Source organism: Pholcus phalangioides, unplaced genomic scaffold (assembly GCF_987345545.1).
Source record: "Pholcus phalangioides strain wild (caught in Gottingen) unplaced genomic scaffold, Ppha-v1.0 ptg000011l_1, whole genome shotgun sequence".
Classification (NCBI taxonomy): Eukaryota; Metazoa; Arthropoda; class Arachnida; order Araneae; family Pholcidae; genus Pholcus; species Pholcus phalangioides.
Genome location: NW_028301604.1, coordinates 62,501,317 through 62,525,459, shown reverse-complemented (window position 1 = coordinate 62,525,459; position 24,143 = coordinate 62,501,317). Strand labels below are relative to the sequence as shown.

Here is a 24,143-nt window from a genome sequence, read left to right as displayed (position 1 = left end):
CTTCTTTCAGTAATATTTGCTAGGCGTGTCCCATCTGCAAAACAATCGCATCGACTCGGTTCCATGAATGAATAATAAATATTCAAATGCAGATGGAATTCGTTAAAATCCTAGATTGAATTATGCTTTGAAATTAACAAGCGTCCTCCTACGTTTTAGAAAATTCACCCTTTTGTCCTCTTTTTCAGGTTTCTGGAATTATTTTTCTTTTTTTTCATTCTATAACATATATCTCTTCATTGATATGTGTTTGTGTGTGTTTACACGTTTACCCCACACATGTTTACACGCTTTGACCAATCCCCGTCGAAATCCCAGAATACAAGAACCCAATCTGCCGCCACCAAGTAGGGCACGGATACTATTCTTCCACGGCCCAGCTGCTCCAGGATAATTTACCGTCTCAAAAGTTTAGACACTAGATTTTTAACTGAGCCATGGATACAGTTTCAAATTTTGATTTCTTTTTTTTTTCTTGTGATCAGAATGCAAAAAACACACTTTAAACTTCGGTCACTGTCGAGAAAAATAAGTTTTCGATTTTTTAAACTCAAAATTTTGAAAAATAGCTGTCTCAAAGCTTTGGATTATATGTAAATTTCGAAGATTGTGTCTATATGGCATATCAGAGACGTGATAGTATAAAAGAGGAAAGCTATCGGATTGGTTTCCATTTGAAAAAAATTGCCGAAGTCGTCGTATATTTTGTACGATAAAATCCTTCGAGTACTTCATTTAAAAGTAAAAAGGAAATCTGTAAAATATATTGCTTTGAGCACGGCGAAATAAAGAGTTCACGTGTATTGACCCAACGGGTGTCCCAAAAGCCAAAACCTCGTTGTGGTAGGCAACGCAGTACAAGTTTACGCTAAAACAAAACCGTTGGAAGATTGGCTTCAACACAAAAAATGATATTGCATGAAATTATGAAAGATCCTGGAGTGAAAATTTGAACAGATACAGTTCATCGACACATCAGAGAAGCTTGTGTTTGATTCATAAAAGAGGGTTAGAAAATCGCCTGTCACAAGGAAGCACCAAAGAGAGGTGGAGAAGAAAGACTGAAATAGGCATGAAATCATGCTTTATGGAGACAAAGAGCTTGGTATCATATTTATTATTTATGAGATATATTAGAACTCACATGCTCCAGATGAACGTTTTCAGCAGACAGTAAAGTGGAGCTTCGATAATGGTATGGGGGCAGCATTTGCTTCTAATGGTCAGGCTTCCTTAACTTTTGAAATTGGTCGTCAAAACGCTGATGCTTTAAGGAAGCATCAAGAGAACATTTAGAACCTAGAGAACAATTTGCTACTCATTGGAGAAGATTTAGGAGCTTGACCAAACTTGACATTTCAAGTGTCTATTCAAAGATCTGCTGCCACAAAAAATTAAAACTCTTTAATCGCGAAAATGTATCGGTTTTAGACTGGCCATCGACTTGAATCCCATTAGGAATGTATGGGCATACTCACGATCAATGTATTTGCAAATGAAATACAGTATTTGACTGTTGATTATCGAGGAAGCATGATATAGTTTTGATGTTGAAACCCCAAAGAATTTAATTAGGTTCATGAAGGATAGTGTGTTTAAGGTTGAGAAAAAAATGAAAAGCTATCAAAAGCCTGTAATTTTTGTGAATCTGAATTTTCTCTAAACTTTTGAGACAGCTACTTTTTGTATTTTCAATACTATAAATATTCTAAATGTTCTTTCGTATAATTTTTTTTCCTATCAATGTAGAAATGCATCCGGTATTATCCATTAAAAATTACCAATTTTACTGAACGTATTTTTCTTGCTATTTTAAGAAAGTGCATTATTTAAACTTTTGAGACCGACGGCATGAGTAGGACAGTCCGAAAAACAGCTCTGAAAGAAGAGAACCGCAACATCTATTTTGAGAATATCATTGTTTGCTCACTAAAAGCTAAAGCCATATACTGAAGTGGGGAGAGAGGGCAGTGTCACAAGATGGCAATGACAGAGCCGTCTTAATAATATCATGGGGACCCAGGCAAAGTGATTCTTCCTAGGCCACCTCACTTGGCTATAAATTTGTTCGTTTCAATTTGTATGCTTACACAGAGCCGGAACTAGAGGGAGGGGGGGGGGGCAACTGCTCCTTGTGGCAATTTCAGGTGGGAACAAAGAGCACCGTTATAAAATTATCGAATTTTAAAGTTGTGGGGGTTGGCTGAATCAGGTTTGCCCCGGGCGGCACAAATCCTAGTTATGGCCGTGGCTTAAACTCGAAAATTTTGGCCAGATTTCATTTTCATGAGAATCTTCTGCACTTGTGGCCCTCCGGTCGGGCCTATACGTTAAGGTGCCACTTTCTTTCAAAAAGAGCACAACTCAGGTCTATCACCATCTATGGGCTATTTACTACCTAGTGAGTTGTGCCGGAAGTATAATTGTGTGTGTGCACCTAGTACCTAACAGTCGGAGCGCGTATGTAGTGTTGTGTTTCGTTTTTCAGTGCTGCCATCTACATTTCAGAAGCGAAGTGAGTGATGTGTTATGACTGAATTTCATTTGTACTGTTTGTAGGTCTGCTGTTCTCTGTGGCGAGACTTTTGAAAGCGGAGATCAGCTCGCATTCGCACCTTGAAGTTGGGGACCAAAGAAAACCAACTTCAGCCGACCACCACTGTGGCGACGGTGGGGTTCGAACCCAGGACCTTACGACGTGAGTCCGTCACTATGACCACTTGACCACCACAGTGGCCGTTAAGGGGCATTTGCTCAATGCCCTCTCTGATGAGTCTATACATTATCTACTTCTCCCATAATGATGGCAGGGCCGTCTTAAGAACATCGTGGGCCCCCGGGCCAAGTGATTTTTCTAAGACCCCACCACGCAAATTCTCAAAAATTTCAACCAGATCCCATTTTTGTGAGGTCCCTTCTTCTCTTGAGGCCCCTGATGCCGTTAAGACGCCCTTAAGGGGGGAGTATTACCCCTTCCACAACGTTGTCTCAAGTGCATCATGGACCCCCGAGCAAATTGATTTTTCTGAGGCGTTTTATAAATGTCTGCTTATCAATTTCCGTACTTAAACTCGAAAATCGTAGCCAGTTCTTATTATCATGAGCCCCCCCCCCCCAGCACTTGATGCTCCGGGCCGTGCCTGAACGAGCCCGTGCGTTGAGATGGCATTGCTCATCCATTCAGAAGTAGCAGTGGTTCTAAAGCTTTCGAAGCCCGCGGCCCGGTTGATTTCGTTCGTCTTTTTGAGTGGAAAGCCCGGTCATACGCGCACGACTAATGTGAAATAAATGGGTACAAATGAAACGGTGAATAGAGCCGGTTCTGGATATTTTCAAGTGTATCAAGCTAATGATATTTTGGTGATAAAAAATCACCCCTCCCCTTCAGTTGGTGCTCTAAAAAATTGCTCGTTCCCCTTCAGTTGGCGCCTTCTGCAGCCACGTAGTTGGCAGAATTCAATATCCGGCCCTGACGGTGAACCACTCACGGCCCGGCGGTAGGGAAACACTGTATAGAAAATAGTGGTCTAAAGTTCTTGAGAGGTCTTATTTTTTGTCACTATAGTGGCGCCATCTATTGTAAAAATTGGGAAAAGTGACGTTGTGAAGAGAGCGCACGCAAATGTTCCCCTTTCTCAGTTTCTGAATCTAGTAACCCTACTTCGGCCGGAGATACATTTACGCTACTTAGCATTGGTAGTATTCGAGCAATTGCTATCAATAAGGTTATTGGCATTTGCTCGAAAGTGGCGCGTGATCGTGCTAGGTACAGTAGCATGTGTATCTCGCGCCATATTCTGTTTTTCGTTCCAGGCTAAGATAATCTCAAGTGATTGCTCATAAAAGATTAATTTTCAAGATGGTTTAAATTTGGTGTGCTGTATTTTCGTTATTTTCAGTTCATGTGAAGCTTTGGTTTTATGTAGCACCTTTAGAATTTGATTAACACAGTTTCCACTTAACATCAACGTCATGATGGTTTATACTTGTAGAAACTCATAAAACAACTTATGCACGAATTATTTCTTATCTAATTTTTTCAAATGGAATGGCTGGGAGCTCTGGCGGTCTATTACGCTCATGTCGTTATGCCCGCGTTTCAAACGTGTTTGCGGTGCATTGTCGGATAGATTTACGTCACCATCGCTAAAGGTTGATTTTTCTCACGCCGTTACTAGCGATTTTCGTTATCATCATCGCTAAGAGAAACGTTAACTAACGAGAACCGGAGACCACTCGTTATACTCGCGTTAAGGAAATAAACATGGCCGCTCGCGCGTACATTTTTCGATGAAGGTGAGAACAACGGAGACAAATTAGTTAGAATTGGAAATTATTCACTCGTTATTAATTTATCAAGTTCTTCATTATAATGAATAATAATTCTCTGAATTACATTACTTAATTTAGTAACATGATTTAGAGACAGCATTATCGTTTAAAATGTTATCTGTACACATACTGATTGGAAAAAATTATTCATACTGGTAAATCGTTATAAATGATTATACTCGATACAAAGATAAATCATTCTACACAACGTTATTTTTTTTTTAAATCTTGCATGGAAATGCCTTTATTCCAATCTTAAACTCATCTCAATATAAGAATATTATTTAACTGGTAAATCTCTCTATCGCGATGTTTTCAAGATATTTTGAAATTCGCTCAATATTTTATTTACATCTCGTTCAAAATCGACGTCAATATACTGTATATTTAAACGTCTCCAGATTTTCCCCTTCTTAATTCGTTTAATAACATTGATATTTTGTAACATCAATTAGGTATTGCTACTTTCTGTGCAGTACACAGAAGTGTAATGCAGTAAACACCATTATACTCTGCGCACTAATTACACTATATAAAAAATCAAAGTAAATTTTATTAATCAACAAATAAATTTTTTCTAATCCTTGAGTGCATTTTCTGATCGGAGTATAAAAGAGATGTCAACAAAAAAAAAAAACAGTGTAAATTTGATGGCACTTCATTTTCATGTGTGAAACCAATTGTCTAATTAATGATGTAAATAAAAGGTTACTTGTTCTTGATTTTGACTTAATATCAAGACGGTAGGTAAATGTTAAAAACATGGTAATATATGATGATATTTTTGCTAGTCGTTTTGGAAATTCATAACATCATTGAACTTCAATAGAAAATCATTTTTTAAACGTAATAATTTAGAAAATTTCCCCGCGCCAGTATCATGTGCCTACATAGCCTACCTTTTTCTCAAATATTTGATGAAAATAAAAAGAATCCGGATGAAGTAAGAAAAAATGTAGCTTAGAAAATTAGGGACAATCAACACACACAAACGCGCACAAATAAATAAAAATAAAATAATAATAACGCACGTGTTTCCCTACTCGTTGATAGTGATGATGATTATCAGCAGCGGAGAAAATTATCCGATTGGTCCATCCCTTTCGGAGCTAACCCAACTCTCGGACCAGGGAGTTTTTCATATAATAGATAAGGGCATACCGCGGGTTGCTGAGAAAAATCAAGTTTTTAACGATGGTCGCTGAGATTTGCGTTATGGGGCTCGTTGAGAATTTGCGTTAAGGGCGTGACGTCACTAACTACCTCGTTGTATAACGACGTGAGCGTAATACAGTGCCGTCTTAAGGCATGGGCCCACCCGGGCACGGCCCGGGGGCCTCAAGCGAAAAGGGGCCTCACAAAAATGAGATCTGGTTGAAATTTTCGAGAATTTGTTTGGTAGGGCCTCTGAAAAATCAATTGGCCCGGGGGCCCATGATACTCTTAAGACGGCCCTGGCGTAATAGACCCCCTGGATTGCTGTAAATATAGAAGTTATCTTCGGTGCGTTTCGTGCGAATCGCGTTATCAGGGAAAGGAATTTTTTTAAGTATACTAATAAGGTATAGGAGACAGTGTCATCTTAACGTATGGGCCCACCCAGGACCTACAGTAGAATAGGTAGAATATAGACGGTCCTGGCCCAACCGGGCAGGTGAGAAGGGTGGGGAGGCATCAGAAAAACGAGTAGTTGAATTTTTCGAGAATTTGCAACGTAAGGCTTCCGTAAGATCACTTGGCCCGGTGACCCATGTGTCTCTTTAGGCGGCCTTGATAGGAGAAGGGAACACAAGAAAAACTGAAACAAGCTCGAGATGAATTATCCGGAAACATTGATCTTAAATGCAATTTGATAAATTTTATCATAAGGCATAAATAACTAGCGACCCAATTCATCACCTTTAATAAAACGTAATATGCTCTGTGTTGAAAACTTCAGAATTCTAGTGTAATGGTATTTGTTGATACTTGTTACTCTTGTTAAATTGCTCTGCAATCAACGATATTTGCCGTCTTCTTGATCATTTCTTAACTTTGATGAAAATACGAAAGAAAAGAAAACTTGTAAATATACTACGTGCATTGGCGTACGCAAAGGTGGGGGGATTATAAACCCAAACCGAAATTATAGTGTTATTTTGCAGAAAAAAACGTGACCCCCCCCCCCAGAGGAAACATTTCTTTTAACAGCCCAACCCCCCCTCCCCCCCGAGAAAATTCTGGGTACGCCCATGACTACGCGTTTAACCCATATTCGCAATTAATTCGCTCTCTGGCTTTTCACAAAAGCTTCATCTCTATGGCAATCATCATAAACCCACACGTTTTATACTATTAGAGAAAAAAAATACACTTAACTCTGTAATACAGTAAGATAAGATATATACGTTGATATATAAGATGTATACATATTATTAATGTATGTATATAATATATATATATCTTATTTACTGTTCATATTTTTCACTCCTTATTGGTCCAATGATTCTGTCTCATGATTTATGTACCATTCTTCGAAATGTTACATGTACTAGATGATTTATTGTTTTACTCTTTCATCGCAGACTGACAGCAATGCTTCATTTTTGCGAGCGGCTAAAGACGGAAATTTGCCAACTATCCTTGACTGTCTGAAAAGTAATATCGATATCAACACGTCAAATGCTGTGAGTATAACGTATCTAATTATAACAATTATCCTCTTCTTTTCCCATGACTTTTTTTTTCCACTTAGCAACCCAATAAGTTGATTGATTAATTCTTCGTGTTCAACACGCTTCAGGCAATGAACAGATAAATTCAATGATGAGGTATTTTCGGACATAATCAGAAACACTGATGAAACTAATCACTTTCCTCCTCAATGATTTCATTCTTGTTTAATTAGACAAAACATAAATTGAAATGTGGTTTGTGTTGGAACAAAACGATGAACCTCTCCGCTAATATACGAAGTACAGATGACTGGATACCAAGCGAAGATAATTAGAAAGAAAAGTCACATTCTTCTATGGGGAAACAAACTACCTTCGTTTCATTCTATGTCGCCATCTGGGGGCTAATTTCGTTGCGAGGCTGTCTATTCCGCAGTCCCGTTCAGCCTAAAGAAACACAGTGTTCTTAGGAAAGAAAATGTCTGTCCTCTGTAGCTTAATGGTAGAGCCGAAGCCTCCTACATAGTAGAATCTAGGAGGCTTTGGTAGAGCAAGCGCCCGGAAAGTACGAGGTTGGTGGTTTTCCCCAACAGAGGAATGTGACTTTCCTTTCCAATTATCTTCGCTTAGTATCCAGCCATCTGTACTTCGGGGTTTGTGTTCTTTGATTATTCGATATCTTAGACAATATCTAATGAAGTACAGTCCGTTTTAATGAGAACGACCCACAATAGCGAAAAAATTGTCGTTATAGCTGATTTCTATTTATAAGAAATAACTACTACCAATATCAGTTTGATGAGAGTGCATTACAAATCACTTGTAATAGTGACATTCATGTTATTACCTGTATTCGTGTGTCGATCTTATAGGGTTTTCTTCACTCACTGCTGAGAGTGATTGACGTTCTTTCTGTCAATACACACTCACTCTATAATAGCTTAATAGGTACGATTTCAAATTTCTGCTTAGGCATGAATGTTTGATCATTTTGTAGTACAACCGTTAATTAGACCGAGACCTAAAATTTATTGCCGATTCCGAACGGCCTCCTTCTTATACTCAGCGAGCGAAAGGTTGGTACGCTAACTCCTCGGTGTGGGACTCCTTGCGGTAGCAATCTTTTTCTGTGATCATGTTGTCGCCGTTTCTGCTGTACCCCTCATCAGGAAACTTTTTGACAAGAACGAACCGGGCATCGAACTCGTGACGCCTCTAAACATCTTTTAGTAGTTTAGGCGAGGTATCTTATCGACCTAGGCTACCGCACCGGCATTGAATATATGTTTTTTTTTACTGATCATATAACATTCCTAAACAGATCATATGGGCAAATTGTCTTTTTTTTTCTTTTATTTCCAATCTCGATATAGAATAAAGTGATTTTCTGCAAATGACATAATAAGTGCTAATTTCATAAGTCATAGCATGAAATTCACCCCGTTATTTTTCGTCTAGTTCAATAATTTACAAACAAAGTGATGTGATAATATTGGCGCAAAATGTTTGTTGAGTAGTAACTGTATATCACTGGTGTTACTTTTCCCGTAAAACTTGCAAAAAAGTTCACAAATACGAATAGAAACACAGAGGCCACAACAGGCAAATTGCACAGCGGCCGAAAAGAAATGGCGATGAAAGCTATGAATGTCAAATATAACCAAAACACAGCGATCCAATTCACAGACATTTGGTAATTATAATAAATCCCGCATTCTAGATTGCTTGAAATTCTATAAGTCGAATGAACATTGAAAATTCTTCAAAATGTGATTTTTGTTCTAATAACAACTTCCGTAGATACAATATGAATACTGTACAGTATACCAATATTTATAGGGGGGAAATGGGATTCTCTCGTAGATGATCTGTAAGTTGTAAATGGGAAGCATATACCATCATTATAATATCATTTCTAAGTAAATTTTCAGAAAAGACTTAATTTTATTTCCTACAATTTTTTCACTGTATTTTTCTCAGTTGTTTTTTTTTACTGTCACTTCAAACTATTACTTAGTCGATTATTTTTCCCCTTTCTCTGTCAATGGATTTTATCTCGGGATGAACTTGATGGTCAAGTATCTGTCTGAGTGGATGCTCTATTTTATACGGTGAGGTCAGCTGTTGCGTAAGATAAAAATATTTTTCAATCATTTTCATGACTACCAGTTGTTCCATTAGAAGCAGACTGAGTAAGGCTAAGTACCATAAATCTTTTCACTACAACTAGTAGAGCGAACTTACAACATGTGGAGCCACAGTGCGGCGCTTGAAAGTTTGCAGCAAAAATTTCAGCTTAATTATATTTACAAACAGACCAACCTGTTATGAACATAATAGAAAATAAGTATAGACCTATCACTCAAAATTTAACAATAATCACACGGAGAAATATTTTCTCGGCTTTATCTAAGTGGATTTTAATATCGATGCACATATACATGGAAAAAACCTCAAAACCATATTTGTCGTATTGTATAGTTTATATAGTATTAGGCCCAGTTTAGATCAGGTTTGAGGTTTAGTTCTATTGACTAATCTAGTGCATATCTTTTGAATGGTTTCAGATTTTCACTCACATCTTAATATTAGTGCTGAAAATGTTAACGTTAAAATAATTAAAAATACAATCTAAATAATCTAATTGGAAAATGTGGAATATAAGCTTGTGTTGGCCATTGGCTTTCTCTTTCTCTCTCTATTTGGGGTGCAACAGCAACACCAAATAGTTCTTTGTTCCCACCCACGATCAACTAGACCACCATACATTTCAACCCATAACGCGGGCCAAATGTGACCTGCGATCGCGATCTCAAACCTAATTTCTAAGAATAAAATAAGTGACAGATTTTTTTCTCTAATCACTTCAGTGACTCGCAATACATTTACAGATCACTTAGGTAACCCGCATGCATTTAAAGAGCCTTTAAGTGGCCAGTGGCATATTTACAGATCACTTAAGGGCCCGTAGTGCATTTGGAGATCACTTGAATGGCGCGGCACAACTATAGATCACTTAAGTGGCCATTTTTCTCTCTTGTGTGTGTGCACTGCCTTCAATAAACCCATCAATCTGCCTTAAAAATTATTTTGCTTACAGCGATATGCATATTTTTTCCCGACTATATGCTTAAAGTGGCCTTTGTTCGGAGATTACTTGTGATGTTAAGTCTATGAGACTCGTCCGGTTCCAACAAAATAAATATGGCCGTTGTGTGGAGGTGGCCTATAGAGGGTTTTACTGTAATAAAATTGATGAGCTAAAAATATTTTGGCCATGCCAGAACTAACTTATCTCTTATACAGGGTGGTAACTATCGACCCCCAATAATTATACACGATTCCTTGTGAAAATCTGATATGGAATATAGTGCAAACATTTAACTTGGCATTTTTTAAACTGAACAATGATATAATCCTAAGGAAACGAAAAAGTGAACCAGTTTCTTTTCCCCTTTTTTGTTGTGTGTGTGTGCACTTTTCAAATTTTTTACGCGTTCGTTAATTATTACGATTTTCTAAGATTGCAGGGTTTTTGAGTTCATCCGTAAAGATTTAAAAAAAAACTACTGCCGCCCCAAAAATTCTGAAATTTTGCTCATATGTGTTACTCACCATGTGTTAGTAAAATGAACCTCAGGTTTAGAAGTTAACCCAAATAATTTTAAAACAAATATATATATATATATTAAATTCTTATATTTTCGAAATTCATAAAATTCTAACGGATGATTAGATATCGAAGTTCATCTGACTCACGGCCGTATTCACCAACACAGTTTAAACAGCAATCGCAGGTGAAAGGATTGAAGAGGATTTTGGAATTGAGGATTTTAACCAATACGTGTCGATCGCTAATCCTTTAACCTGTGATTGTAGTTTAGACTGTTGGTGAATATGGCCGTAAAACATGCCGTATAAAATACACTGCTGGCCACCGTAAATGCAACACCCTGAAGGAAGCATGCAAATAATATGAAATTTACAACATGCATTAGCGGAGGTGAGATATGCAAATGATTAGAATTTCAGCGCAGACGCACATCACGCGCGCCTGTGGCGCCACTTCAAAGCGCTATTTAAGGCTTGGAGATTTCGACGATTTGAAGTACGGCAATTGTGTTTTTCTTGTGGTTTTTTCAAAAAAACGATCATCTTTTGATCAAGTATCCGAGTTCGACAGAGGAAGGATAGTGGCCTACCGAGATTGTGGATTATCTTTCAGGGAAATCGGTAGTCGTGTTGGACGAAACCAAACAACTGTAATGCGGATATGTGATCGTTGGATGCAGGAGGGTACGACGGACCGACGTGTTCGATCGCATCCACCTCAGTGCACCACTTCACGTGATGACAGGCGTATTGTGCGTATGGCAGTGACGGATCGCTCAGCCACATCACGAACCATAGCACAGCACATTCAGTCTGTACCGCATCATCCAGTGTCTGCGCGTACCATTCGACGCCGTTTACAGCAGAGTGGTCTGTCCGCAAGACGTCCATTGCTTCGTCTACCCTTGACGCAGAACCACAGACGTCTCCGCCGCCAATGGTGCGATGAAAGAAGGATGTGGACGGCACAATGAAATGAAATTGTCTTTACTGACGAGTCACGCTTCTGTCTGCAACACCACGATGGTCGGATTCGAGTCTGGAGACACCGTGGAGAGAGGATGCTGAACAGCTGCGTTATGCACCGCCACACTGGTCCTGCACCGGGTATTATGGTATGGGGCGGTATTGGATATCACTCTCGCACTACTCTAGTACGCATTGCCGGTACTTTAAAAAGCCAGCGCTACATCTCCGAGGTGTTGGAGCCAGTTGTCCTTCCTTACCTTCAGGGCTTGCCCACAGCCATATTTCAACAGGATAATGCGCGACCACACGTGGCACGCATTGTCCAAAGGTTCTTCGTCAATCGCCAGATTGAATTGCTTCCCTGGCCAGCTCGCTCTCCGGATCTTTCGCCGATAGAAAACATGTGGTCCATGGTTGCTCAACGATTGACCCAGATTACATCCCCAGCTGCCACACCAGATCAACTTTGGCAACGCGTGGAAGCTGCTTGGTGTGCTGTACCCCAAGAACACATCCAAAGTCTCTTTGAATCAATGCCGAGGCGTGTGGCAGCGGGGTGATCTTCAACAATGGCGGCTACTCTGGCTACTGATTTTGGCAGGAACCACACGTCACAGAAGTCTATAAATTTAATCATTTGATGCTTGGTCAACATGTTATCTACAAAATAAATATTGTTGCGATATCTCTTGTCTTTCTTGGTGTTGCAATTTGGGTGGCCAGCAGTGTATTTCTACAAAATTTCAGAATTTTTGGTGTAGTAGGTTTTTTATATCTTAAACGGCATGAGCTCAAAAATTAATTTGTCAAAATCGCGTTCAAAGCTTTTTTCTTGTTCACGTTTTTTTTACACTATAATTCATTAATTGTTAATTTTATTTTGGAAAAAAAAAAAAAAAAAACCAAATAAACCCGATTGACACGAAATGTTTTGCATTTGATTTTCAGAATTGAATGAAATATTTTTTAGTCATGTTTAAAAAAATCGACTTTGGGGGTAATGACAGCCCTTAATTGAACCGCCCGAGTGTCGCAGTGGTAAAGATGCTCGTCTTCCACTATGAAGGTTACCATCAAGGTCCATGGGTTCGAATCCGGGCATAGAACACCAGAAGCAAGTTCTTTACCTACCGAACCTAGGGCGACCACCGATGGATGGAGCCTTCATTTCCCACCCAACTCCACTGGTTGGAAATTGCTGTATGGCGATATATGACCGGAGTTGGTGTGCGGTGAAGTAGTAGCCCTTAATTGAATAAAGTATCACCAACAATTTTGAGATTTTTTTGTTCCAGTTTTTTCAAGATTTACATGTTGCGCCACAGCTTTTGATTGTAATTCTGCAACACGTTAATTACACTCAATGTGATAATTCTCTTAATTTTCCACATATGTCGAATTTTTGAAAAACTAGTGGACATGTTAATGAAATTTGGTACGAATACTCAGTTGTAACAGAAAGAGATGTACACAAAAAGTCACAGTACGCACGCATGATTGTCAGTAAAGCTCATCACAGCAGGAATGTCCAAAATACACGTTGCGAGATCGAACCGAAAATGAGTATAATATGGGGTATGGTCCCCTCTCACAGTCAGACAGGTCGCACAGCGCTACGGCGTACTGGACAAGAGGTAGTTGAGAAGTCCCTGTGACAATCGGTCCCACTCCTGCAGCAACGCAGTGTTCAGTTCCAGGATGGTTCTCGAAGGGGGATGGCGAGATGCAACTGCCCTTCCAATAGCGTCCTAGACATGTTCTATAGGATTTAGGTCAGAAGATCTGGCTGGCCAATCCATACGCCGAATATCCTTACTTTCCAGATAATCGTTGACCAGGTGAGCCCGATGTGGACAAGCGTTGTCGTCCATGAACAGGAACCGAGGGCCAACTGCGCCTCTGAAAAGTCGAACATGGGACTCTAAGATCGCCTCTGTATGCCTCCTAGTAGTCACGGACCCTCTGCCAAACACATGGAGGGGTAAAGTCCAACATGATGCCTACCCAGACCATGACACCTCCACCACCATAGTGGTCCATTTCCCTGATGTAGGAGGGATGGTATCGGATACCAGGCTCTCTCCAGATGAGTGTACGTCGAGAATCAGTGATCCATCCTGAATCTCGACTCATCTGTGAAGAGCACGGTGCTTCACGGAAGTCTGGTCCAAGGCTGATTTTGTTTGCACCATGCTAAACGCGCTCTCTTGTGTGCTGCAGTTAGCGGGACGCAAACAGCGGGTCTTCTGGCATAAAGCCCTCTCTCATGAAACCTTCGGGCAACAGTAAACCGTGAAACTCGAGTTCCAGTAGCAGCATGCAGCTCACGTGAGAGCTGTCATGGTGTAGCAGTCCTGTGGCCAGTGCCGTTTTAAGGCACGGCCCGGGGGCCTCAAGAGAAAAGGGGCCTCATAAAAATGAAATCTGGTTGGAATTTTCAAGAATTTGCCTGGTAGGGCCTCAGAAAAATCACTTGGCCCGGGGCCCCATGATGCTCTTAAGACGGCCCTGCCTGTGGCACCGTGATGAAAGTGCCGAATAAATCATTGGTCGTCGTGGCTCTTTGACGACCTTATCCAGGTCTTCTCGATATGGATCCAGTGTCCTGAAACTGTTAGATAGAGCTCTGTAGCCACCTGCACTTGTGATTGCCCTGCCTGCAATCTACCGATTATTCTCCATCTCATTCCGTCATCCATACGTTTGTGACTACTCATTTTATCCGATTAGCTTTTAAATTTACCGAACTCTTGCGAGAAACACAGTGAATGTTGCCGAGGAGTACGAGCACACGAATCGTGGAAAACGCCTCGTGCCCTTATCATCCCCTCCGTGGTCACAACTCCGCCCACACGCACGTGTACGCTTACGTATTCGACACTGAATATTTGCATACTTCTTCGGTGGCATTATTAGTACCTTTGGTTTAGTTCCTTTTATGAAAATAGACACAAATGTGCAAATTCTCTTAATTTTGCACACGAGTGTAAGTAATACAATAAGCATAATGGATGAAATCGATCATGGTTAGAAATTGTCACGATGAAGTCTAACAATTACAGTTTAAAATTTTTACGGCATCTCATTTATATTATGAATGGACGTATGAAACAGTAGGCCCCTACTCAAAACCGTATTTGAAACAACACAGTAAAGTCATGGCTTTCACTTATAAATTGATAGCTGGGAGTGGGGGTGGGTAAGCATGATTTTTCGGAAATAAATTAAGAAACGAAGTACGCATATAAGAGCAAAGGGGCGGCAAAATTAGTAGAGCCTAGGGTGGCGACATCCTGAAGTCTGTCTCTGTTAAGAGTGGAACAGGGGCGATTTCCCCCATATAAATAATTACTCCCTCCTTTCCTGACATGACAAGCACAATTATTTTTAATTGGTCATTTGTTTAGGCACAGTTTGACCTAATTGGTCTTTGCGCCACAAAAATTAAAATCCAATCCAATAAATAAGCCCCAGAATAAACCATCTGAAAAAATTACCAAGTTCTGCGCGAATTATCCAGGGTGAAATAAATTTCAAAGTAGTTCAAATTGTCTTGTCAAAAAGTGAAGTAAAAATTGATTAATATTTCAGCGTGATAAAACCAATTGCAGTCAAAAGAAAATGAAACATCTTCATTGCAGCATGAAGAAATCGGTATGAAAATGTGACTCGATCAATAATCAGTAGAAAATATCCGAAACCACTAATTATTTTGAATATGTCAATTCATAAAATGACTAGTTCGATTGAAAGTTTCTGATCGAATTGTTGTTATTATTTTATTGTTTTTACAAGTCACCTTCGTCAAGCTACTATTTTTGCAAACTTCGTTGAAGTTTTTTACACGCGACTGTTTCGATTAAATTTTAAAATAACTCAAAAAATATTGCCCTGTTTCATTTGATCAATATGTAATCTGATTAAAACGACAGCGTATAAAAATGATCGCGTAGTAAATACAACGCACTGTATGTACCTTCCCTAAAGAAATTTGACTTGATAGTGAAAGAGAACAAATTACCACATTTTGGCAAAAAGTGTTGATTTGGTTAAAAAATATTTAAAGTGACATTATATATAAAACTTTAAAGACTAAAATTTGTCGTCTGGTCTTATCACCAGACTTTACAAATCTGGTAATAAATTTGCCAATATAGTGGTTGAAACTAACACGTAATTACATGTATGGTACGTGTAACAACACGGTTATACTATCACACCACATGGAGAGAAAAAAGCCATAATCGTGAAAGAAGAAGGCCGAACTTGGCTTCTAATGGGATTGTGAATATTTCAGTTCATTTTCAAGAAGTCGCAACCCGCTGCTGGCGGTGAAATTTCTTTTCGTTGGGTTTTTGCTGGTAACTGACCGTTAGAAAAATTACACGTCACAAAAATTCAAAGCATCATAACTCATTAAATATTCGTCCTATCCTAAAACGGAAAACACTTTTCTATGTTAGTTTTTCACAAGGAATCACGTGTGTAATTATTATTTATTTTTATTTTTTTGGCGGTCTTCTAACTTTATATAAAGTTGGAAGAAAATATGAAAAAAATACAAAAAAATAAATGGAACAATGAAAAGGTCGTTCTCAAGAGGGGAACCCCCACATTGTCCCAAAAGGCAAAAATGTTTCTGGTGATGATAAACCAAAGAAAGGCATAGAATTATCATCAATTCCCCCGATATTTTTGTGAAAACAAGCTGTGGAAGTCGAAAAAGCAAATACACTGCTCAAAACAATTAGGGGAGCACATGGTTTTAACAAAATTACGCAAAGATGTATACCGATAAGTAACATAAAATGAATCATCCATAATTTAAAGCCTAGCAGGAAACGGAAGAAGAAAACTTCATATGCAAATCAAAGTTCATGACGTCAAAAACCAGAAAAAGGAGATAAGGGCAGAAATCGGGATGTTGCAGAAACGTCTGTTTTACTGCCGTAACTGTGAAATTCGATTGCGCAGTATTTTTTTTTTTTTTGAGACAAGGTGACTTGAGGATGTCTCAACAACGTGATTTACCGGAATCCATGGCATGTTATAGACAGACTGGAATCCGGGCAAACACAACGTAGTGTCGCGGACGCTGTTGGAGTCGCCAGAAGTGTTGTTGCAAGGCTGTGTAATCGATTCCAAGAAACAGAAAAAATGTTAGACGTCGACCAGGGCAAGGTCGGCCACGCGCCACTACAGCAACTGATCACCGGTTAACAGCCCGTCGAAACAGAACAGAGAATGCTACGCAGCTGCAAAGACGGTTGCTCTTGGCAACAGGACGAAGGGTGTCCAGCCAAACAGTACGTAACGACTTCATGAGGGAGGGCTCTATGCACGTAGGCCAATGGTCTGCATTCCGTTGACCCCACGCCACCGTGCGGCCCGAAGAAGATGGGCTGCTGAACATCGAGATTGGGAGCAACATGATTGGAGCCAAGTGCTGTTTACAGACGAGTCCCGATTCAGTCTGGAGTGTGACACCCGACGTGTTCTGGTATGGAGGGACAGGGGCACTCGAAATAACCCCGCATTCGTTCGTGAAAGGTCACAATACAGACGAGCTGGTTGGATGGTATGGGGTGGAATCAGCATAGGTGGACGTACGGACCTGGATATCATTCGGAATGGCTCTTTGACGGCCCGAAGGTATGCAGACGAGATACTGCGACCTCATGTCATCCCTTACGCTGGAGCCATTGGAGATTCCTTTGTTTTCCAGGATGATAATGCCCGACCGCATAGAGCTCGTCTGGTGGAGAACATGCTTGAAGCTGAAACAATACAGTGTATGGAATGGCCAGCGTGCTCTCCTGACCTGAATTCAATCGAGCATGTTTGGGACATGCTCGGACGATGCATTGCTGCGCGACCAAGGCCGCCTGTTACTGTCCGAGACTTGCAGATTGCACTTCTTGAGGAGTGGAACAGTATTCCCCAAAGTCTGATCGATAACCTCATCGCATCCATGGCAAACAGGTGTGCAGCAGTCTTAGCTGTTTGAGGAGACCACACGCCCTATTAAAACTCATGCATCATGTCTAAACAGTACTTTTTTTTATCGTTTACATGTAACCAAATTGTTGCCCTAAATCATCTTTTCATGTTTTTTCCATATTTTCGTTTTTTCGAAGAAATAAATGTTATATTTATAGTGTGTTATTTTTTTAAGAAAAAAGCCTTATATTTTCGAGTTTGAAGTCTTCTTTATTTTTGTTAATGTTTCAGGAAATTAAAATTTTCCAAAAAAAAGTAAAAATAAATGCTTTCTTTACTTAAAAATGTCAATAAACTGATTTTTTAGCTTTCAGAGATTATTTTATTTAAAAATTCAAAAATTACCTAATTTTGGGCAGTAATAATTTTTCCAAATGTTCCGAGTAAAGTTAACAACCGGAATTCAATGAAAATGGATGTGACAGGCGAGAAAAAGTGATGACACATAGTCGCCACCCCGGTGGACTATGTGCCACGCGAAAAAAATTCACTGTTCTTTCCTTGTTATCATAATTTTTTTTTAAACCAGAAATCGAAAGCTGAGATGTGAGGCTATCTTTAGTAAAATCCCCAGTAGCCTAGATAAAACATAAGGGAAGATAACAAGGAAAAGCCTCAAAAAAGAGTGACACGAAGTAATCCCAGTATACGATACTTTAACACGTGCTTTTAGGATTTTAATTGATGGTTATTTTTTATTGAATTTTTTTTGGTGAATTTTTCAAAAATCACCAAAATGTACCCATATTTTGTGCCATAAATTTTTTTTAAAATAATTTTAATAAAAAAATCCTCGTGTTAAAGTATGTAACACGTAGGCAGTTAAAGTTGCTATATCTCCTTTATCTCAGAAGGAAATGAATGGGTAGACGTATGTGGGTACATCCTATTGATGTACAGGGACCTTCATATGATGTTTTTAAGGGTATTTATGGCAAATAATTAAAACAATTCCATGCAAAATCATCTTTAAAAGTAGCCAAAGATGCGGGCGAGTTCGACCCGGACCCGTGTCGTGTGAATAGCTCCATATAACCTAATGTACAAAACCTGAATGTGCGGATGAGGAGCCCGCACTTAGGTTTTGACACGCGTGGACGCCATCCGGACCCGCCCGAACACGTCCAAGTTGCGGGAGCATCGTCTGAAAGGCTACGTATATTGTACCAATAGTTAAAACTTCTTTCGGACCCGCATCCACTCCTTTTAAAGGGCCCTTAGAGAGATGAGATAACAAAAAGGGACTCAAAATCAAACAACTAATTAAATCAAAAAGAAAAAATATATTCTGATTATACAAATATGAAACGTAGCCCTCATTGATCGCTAAATACGTGCATATTTATATTATTAACTCTCAAATTATATTTATCAGTCATTCAAATTCAATAAAAAAATATAACCTAGGTTTGAGGGCGGGTACGATCATTGAGAGGAGGTGCGTAATGATTGAGGATTTTAACTACAGAGTAATATGGAAAGTTGGGTCGCGGATACTAAAAAGGAAAAAGAACGCTTGCTTGGAGTAATTTTACGAACTGGTGTATGCTGATGTATGATTTTACGAACTGAGTGTTTGGAAGGTATTATGTGTGATGTGTGTCGTGTATGTGTCGGTGTGAGGTCAGGGAACGGGTATGAGTGCACTAAGGCGCCTTGATAAGGACCTTATTCTAGTGGCTATAGAGTGTACTGCTTTGATTTACGAAAGCAATAAAAATACAGGCGTCCAAGCTGAGCCTCAATTAAGAAAACCATTCGAGATACTTTATTTTCATTTAAATATGTAAAAATTTTAAAAGACAAATAAAACCGAGCTTTTGTTTCAACAAATACGTATCATTTTCTTTTTAGAATGGGTTGAATGCTTTGCATCTGGCGGCTAAAGAAGGGCATGTAGAAATTGTAACGGAATTACTGAAAAGAGGAGCGAATGTTAATGCTGCGACTAAGGTAAGCATTGAAGATTCTAAATTATTGTTATTATGTTTTGCCAAGTCGTATATGTAATGTATGTATATTTTAAATCGAAAGAAAATACATACAACAATAATGCCCAGGCCCGTAACTAGGCTGAAGCAACCGGGGAACCAAGGCTGTAGCGAGGAGAGGGAGGACTAGGGAGTCCGGTTCCCTCCCCGAAACGTTGAAAAATGACAGATTTTCATGGAATGACAAGGTTAAATCTATTGTTCGATCATATTTGTCCCCCAAAAACATCAGTTGTCCCCCTCCGAAAAGAATTTCTGGCTACGGTCCTGCGGGGCACTGTCTCAGGGTTACAAATAAAATGTACACATATTTTTCATAATAATAACCCCTTCTAGAGGGCCCCCCCAATAAAAAGTCCGCCTCGGAGCCCGAGAAGATACGCTACAGCCCTGATGATGCTTTTTTTTTAACCGGCATGTAATCTTAATGCCAAGTCAACGTCTCTAAACATGTTTCATGATCGGAATCAGTCTAAATAATAAGTACCGTACAAATATGTATAATTTAGTAACTGTGTTATAATGCTTAAATTTTTTGCTCGTTTGTCTGTAATGATAATGCTCTTTCTACCTCGACAACCGTAAAAACAAACCCCGTCTGGATATTAGAGTAATTTATTTCCGGTTTTTTCTAGGGTATGTCGTATCGAAACTTGAGCAGATGGGAACAACAAAATTTCAGCACTTTTACAGTAAGGTTACCAGAACTCCTCCTTTATTATGCCATTTCAAGCGTCCTCCTACGTTTCGGAAAATTCGCCCTTTTGTCCTCCTTTTTAGGGGTTTCCCGAATTATTTTTATTTTTTTTCTTAGAAAAAAAAATTCCACTTTGAAACACATATCTCTTCATTGTCAGGAGTGTTGTTGTGGTTTTTTTCCATTGAACGATAGCCATCGAAATTCCCAGAATTTTTTCTGATTTTTGAAGTTGTGTTTTAGTAGGGAAATATTATATTGTGACGTTTTATCGGTCAGAATAGTGGCGCCATCTATTGTGAAAAGGGACGTCACAAAATGTACTTGCATAGGCATCCTTCTTTCTCAGTTTTCGGTTATGGTAACCCTACTTCACAGCCTCGAAACATTTGTGTAGTGTTTGTGACAGGATATACGACATGTATTTAGTGGATAAGTGTGCGCTGCCATCTACCTTTGATATTAGAAGTGAGTGGCAAAAACCTAGGTGTGTTTTTGGAATGTGTTGTGGGAGTTGTGGTGGTATTTTTACGCTTCGGAGTAACGCTGATAGGGCTTCAGTGAAGGGGACCTGGAGATAAACCTAATTTTTTTTTATCAGAAGAAGGCCGCACATAACTGTTTACCGTGACGTGAAAAATGTACGTGACCATACGTCCCGCTTTTGAAGTTGAATTTTTTTTTTTTTTGCTGTGTTTTCCAGAATTATTTTACCATTCTTAATAATGCCAGATAACTTAATCCTTGAAAGAGCACTTATTTTTGTGAGCTATCATCACTTATCCTGTAAAGATGATATTTAACGAGGTAGTTTTTATTAAGAAAATTTTTCACAGCCAGCCCCCCCCCCCCCCAGTCAGATTTCTCACGGCCCCTTCTATAGTTAATTTATAGCGTGAAAAGGCCAAAAAATTATGAGAATTGTTCCGGACTCTTGTGGAAGCGCCATGTGTGTGGGTGAGAAAACAAAAATGCACACATGTCCCTTGTAATAGAGTACAGGGGCGGCGATAAGCCATGCTACCCATTGCTGCCACACGGGGCACTGCTCAAGAGGATGCTAAATCTGAGGTGAATGGGTAAAAAAAGTTCCATTGGTCGAAAAAATCAAACTGTCGGCTCTGGAGGGGCGCAAAATTCGAAATGAAAGGGCGAAAAAAATACTTTTGTTAGGAATTATTTGGATAAATTGTGAGGAAGAGGCATGACCTTCCAAGGGTAGGGCTGACAGGGCTCCAACTTGAGGCCCGGGACCAAATCCTTATTTCTTTTCTTTTTTCACTCCATAAATTAACTGTAGAAGGGGCTCCATGGAAAATCTGGCATGGGCCCCACGAAAGATTCCAGCCTAGGGGACCTGACGCAGGATGTAGGGGCTATGGAGGGGGCAATAGGTAAGAGGCACAAAAAATAAGTACCACACGAGTACAGATTTTGTCTCGAGCCGCCTAGATAGCTTATATTCTTGTTTCTGGCATTACGGTCATAGGCCCTGTCTATTTTCTCAACGTTTCCGTTGTCGAAGTATGACTCAAAAGCGTGATGTCGTGGGAATTTTTACTGTGTTAAATTTTGGTGTCTTAAGTAAAGTCTACGCTGCCGCCCGGGTGCGCCGCACCCTTTGCACCTTACCCGCCCCTGGGGGGAAGGGTAGGAACAGACAGGGCCCTGAGGCCGATGTTGTTTTGATTTTATACTTTTTCCACCATGAATGCACTGCAAATAATCATGGCTATTTATTAAACATACATATTCAGTATTCGATTAAATTGACCAGAGTTACTCTAAAAGAGCAATTTTGCAAATAAGATTGGTCTCCAGACCACTGGCCTAGAATTTATTGAGCTCCTCACTGGTTCGAGTTTTATTCAGGGCCATCTCAACATCATAGACTCCCCCCCCCCCCCCAGGTAAAGTGATGCTATGGTAGTCCCACACTTTAGTGGAAATAAACAGCCTACATATTTCCTACTTATTTTCAAAATTTATTGTACTATACAAAATATCATGAGGTGGGGTCACTTATGGACATGAGACAACCGGGCATGACAAGAGTGGGACTGACAGAGCTGCAGCCCGGGGGCCTGATATGGTTTTCATCATTTTTTTGTTTCTTCACACTATAAATTAAATATAGAAGGGTCTGTGAAAAATCTAGATGGGGGCCTGCGAAAACCCTCCCCCATCCCTCCTAGGAAACCTGCTGTAAAATGTAGGTGGTGAGGCCCGGGTGAGTCCATACCCTAAAATGGCCCTTGTTTTATGGGTAGTTTTGTTGGATTCCGTAAGTGTGTAGTCACTGATATAAAGCTTTATTTCTTCACACCTTTTAATTTTTCTTCTCAGTTCTCTGTAGCTCTCTAAACTACCTGTCATGGCCCCTTTATCCATTTTCTTCCGTGGCCCCCTTGAAGTATCCCAGTACCACCCGGTTGAGAACCACTGCAGTATATATGATCTCCCCTACATACACATTACGCTACATATAAGTAGTATCAGAGGAGTACGCAGGGGTAGGTGGCATAGGGAACCCATGCCCCCCCCCCCAAGCCAACCAAAAATTACAAAATATATTATTTCGGTAAAAAAAATTAATATATCCCGAAAGAAAATGCCCTTTACGTACTATTTTAACCAATTTCTGTTAATTTAAATGCTTTTTGGAGGGTGGTAACTAAATTTCTTGGGAAGAACATTTTTGTACACCCTCCAACGGTCGATCCTGCGTACGTCCCCACATATTATTACAGTATTCATGTGCATTGATTTTTTTATTATTCTATTCCTTTTACTTTTTTTTTTTCATCCATTTCAGAAAGGAAATACAGCGTTACACATAGCTTCTTTAGCTGGCCAAGAAGATGTCGTCAAAGTTCTCGTCAGCTTGGGTGCAAATGTTAATGTTCAATCACAGAATGGGTTCACTCCATTGTATATGGCTGCTCAAGAAAACCATGATAATGTTGTGTCATTTTTGCTTGCAAATGGTGCCAATCAAAGTCTAGCTACTGAGGTGTGTAATACTGATGTTTTTTAGTATATTCTTTATTCTCTAAAATTCATTTATTCTTTAGCATTTTTTACTTTCATCGTGAAAAAAAATCAATGAGTGCGCAATCTAATCATTAATATTTACATTTTTGATACATTTATAGAAGGATATTTTTACTTAAACAGTATTATTTTATCGGTATTAAAAATAGTTTTTCATTATGTAGCCTTTGGAATTTGGTTGTACACTGCTCTGCTTCGGGCATCCTGGACGCATATTTCGCAAATGCACCGCTATTCTGCGATTAAACGATTTTTTTCGTATTTTTTCCACGCAGCCAATCACGTTGTTTCAGCCTCTACGATAATTTTCGTAATTCTACGGTATCTTCATTTTTGTATCTGATCGCGGAACAGCGGTACAAACAAGGTAGATATTTCCACCGCTGTTCCGAGAGACATTTCAAATGTGCAATCGCCGTATTTTAATGAAATATGAAATATTTTATTTTTTAAACCAACAAATTTATACATTGGAAGCAAACTGAATCAAACGCTTAAAGGGGGATCACGATTTCAAATTTCTGAAAATGTGATAGAAAAATCTTTGCAAATTTAAGTAAAAAATTTCTCCAATTTATCAACGTTTTCCAATAGCAAATCGACTAAAAATAAATAGAAAAATTATAGAGTGAAAAAATATATCGTGCATGTTAACAATCGTAAATAGCTACACAATGTTTAAACATCGATTTAAATATCAGAACTTCGAAAGAGAAAAAAGATGCTAAAAAGAATTACATTCTTTAGAACATTATTAATGGTCTTAATAATACATGTTTTTGCTATAATATTAAATTCTATAATATAAAATCACAAACTCGAAAAGGGCCGGTT

General features: G+C 39.3%; 1 protein-coding gene across 19 annotated transcripts in view; it reads left to right on the top strand.

Annotated features, from left to right (window-relative positions):
* Positions 1 to 24,143, top strand: part of LOC149080678 (uncharacterized) — a 312,101-nt gene that overhangs the window by 55,717 nt on the left and 232,241 nt on the right. For all 19 annotated transcript variants that reach the window (XM_089239891.1, XM_089239884.1, XM_089239883.1 and 16 more), the window contains exons 2-4: positions 6,897 to 6,998; positions 19,422 to 19,520; positions 23,071 to 23,268. In XM_089239891.1, coding sequence (XP_089096017.1) covers positions 6,897 to 6,998; positions 19,422 to 19,520; positions 23,071 to 23,268 — 399 coding nt within the window. The remainder of the gene's footprint in view (positions 1 to 6,896; positions 6,999 to 19,421; positions 19,521 to 23,070; positions 23,269 to 24,143) is intronic.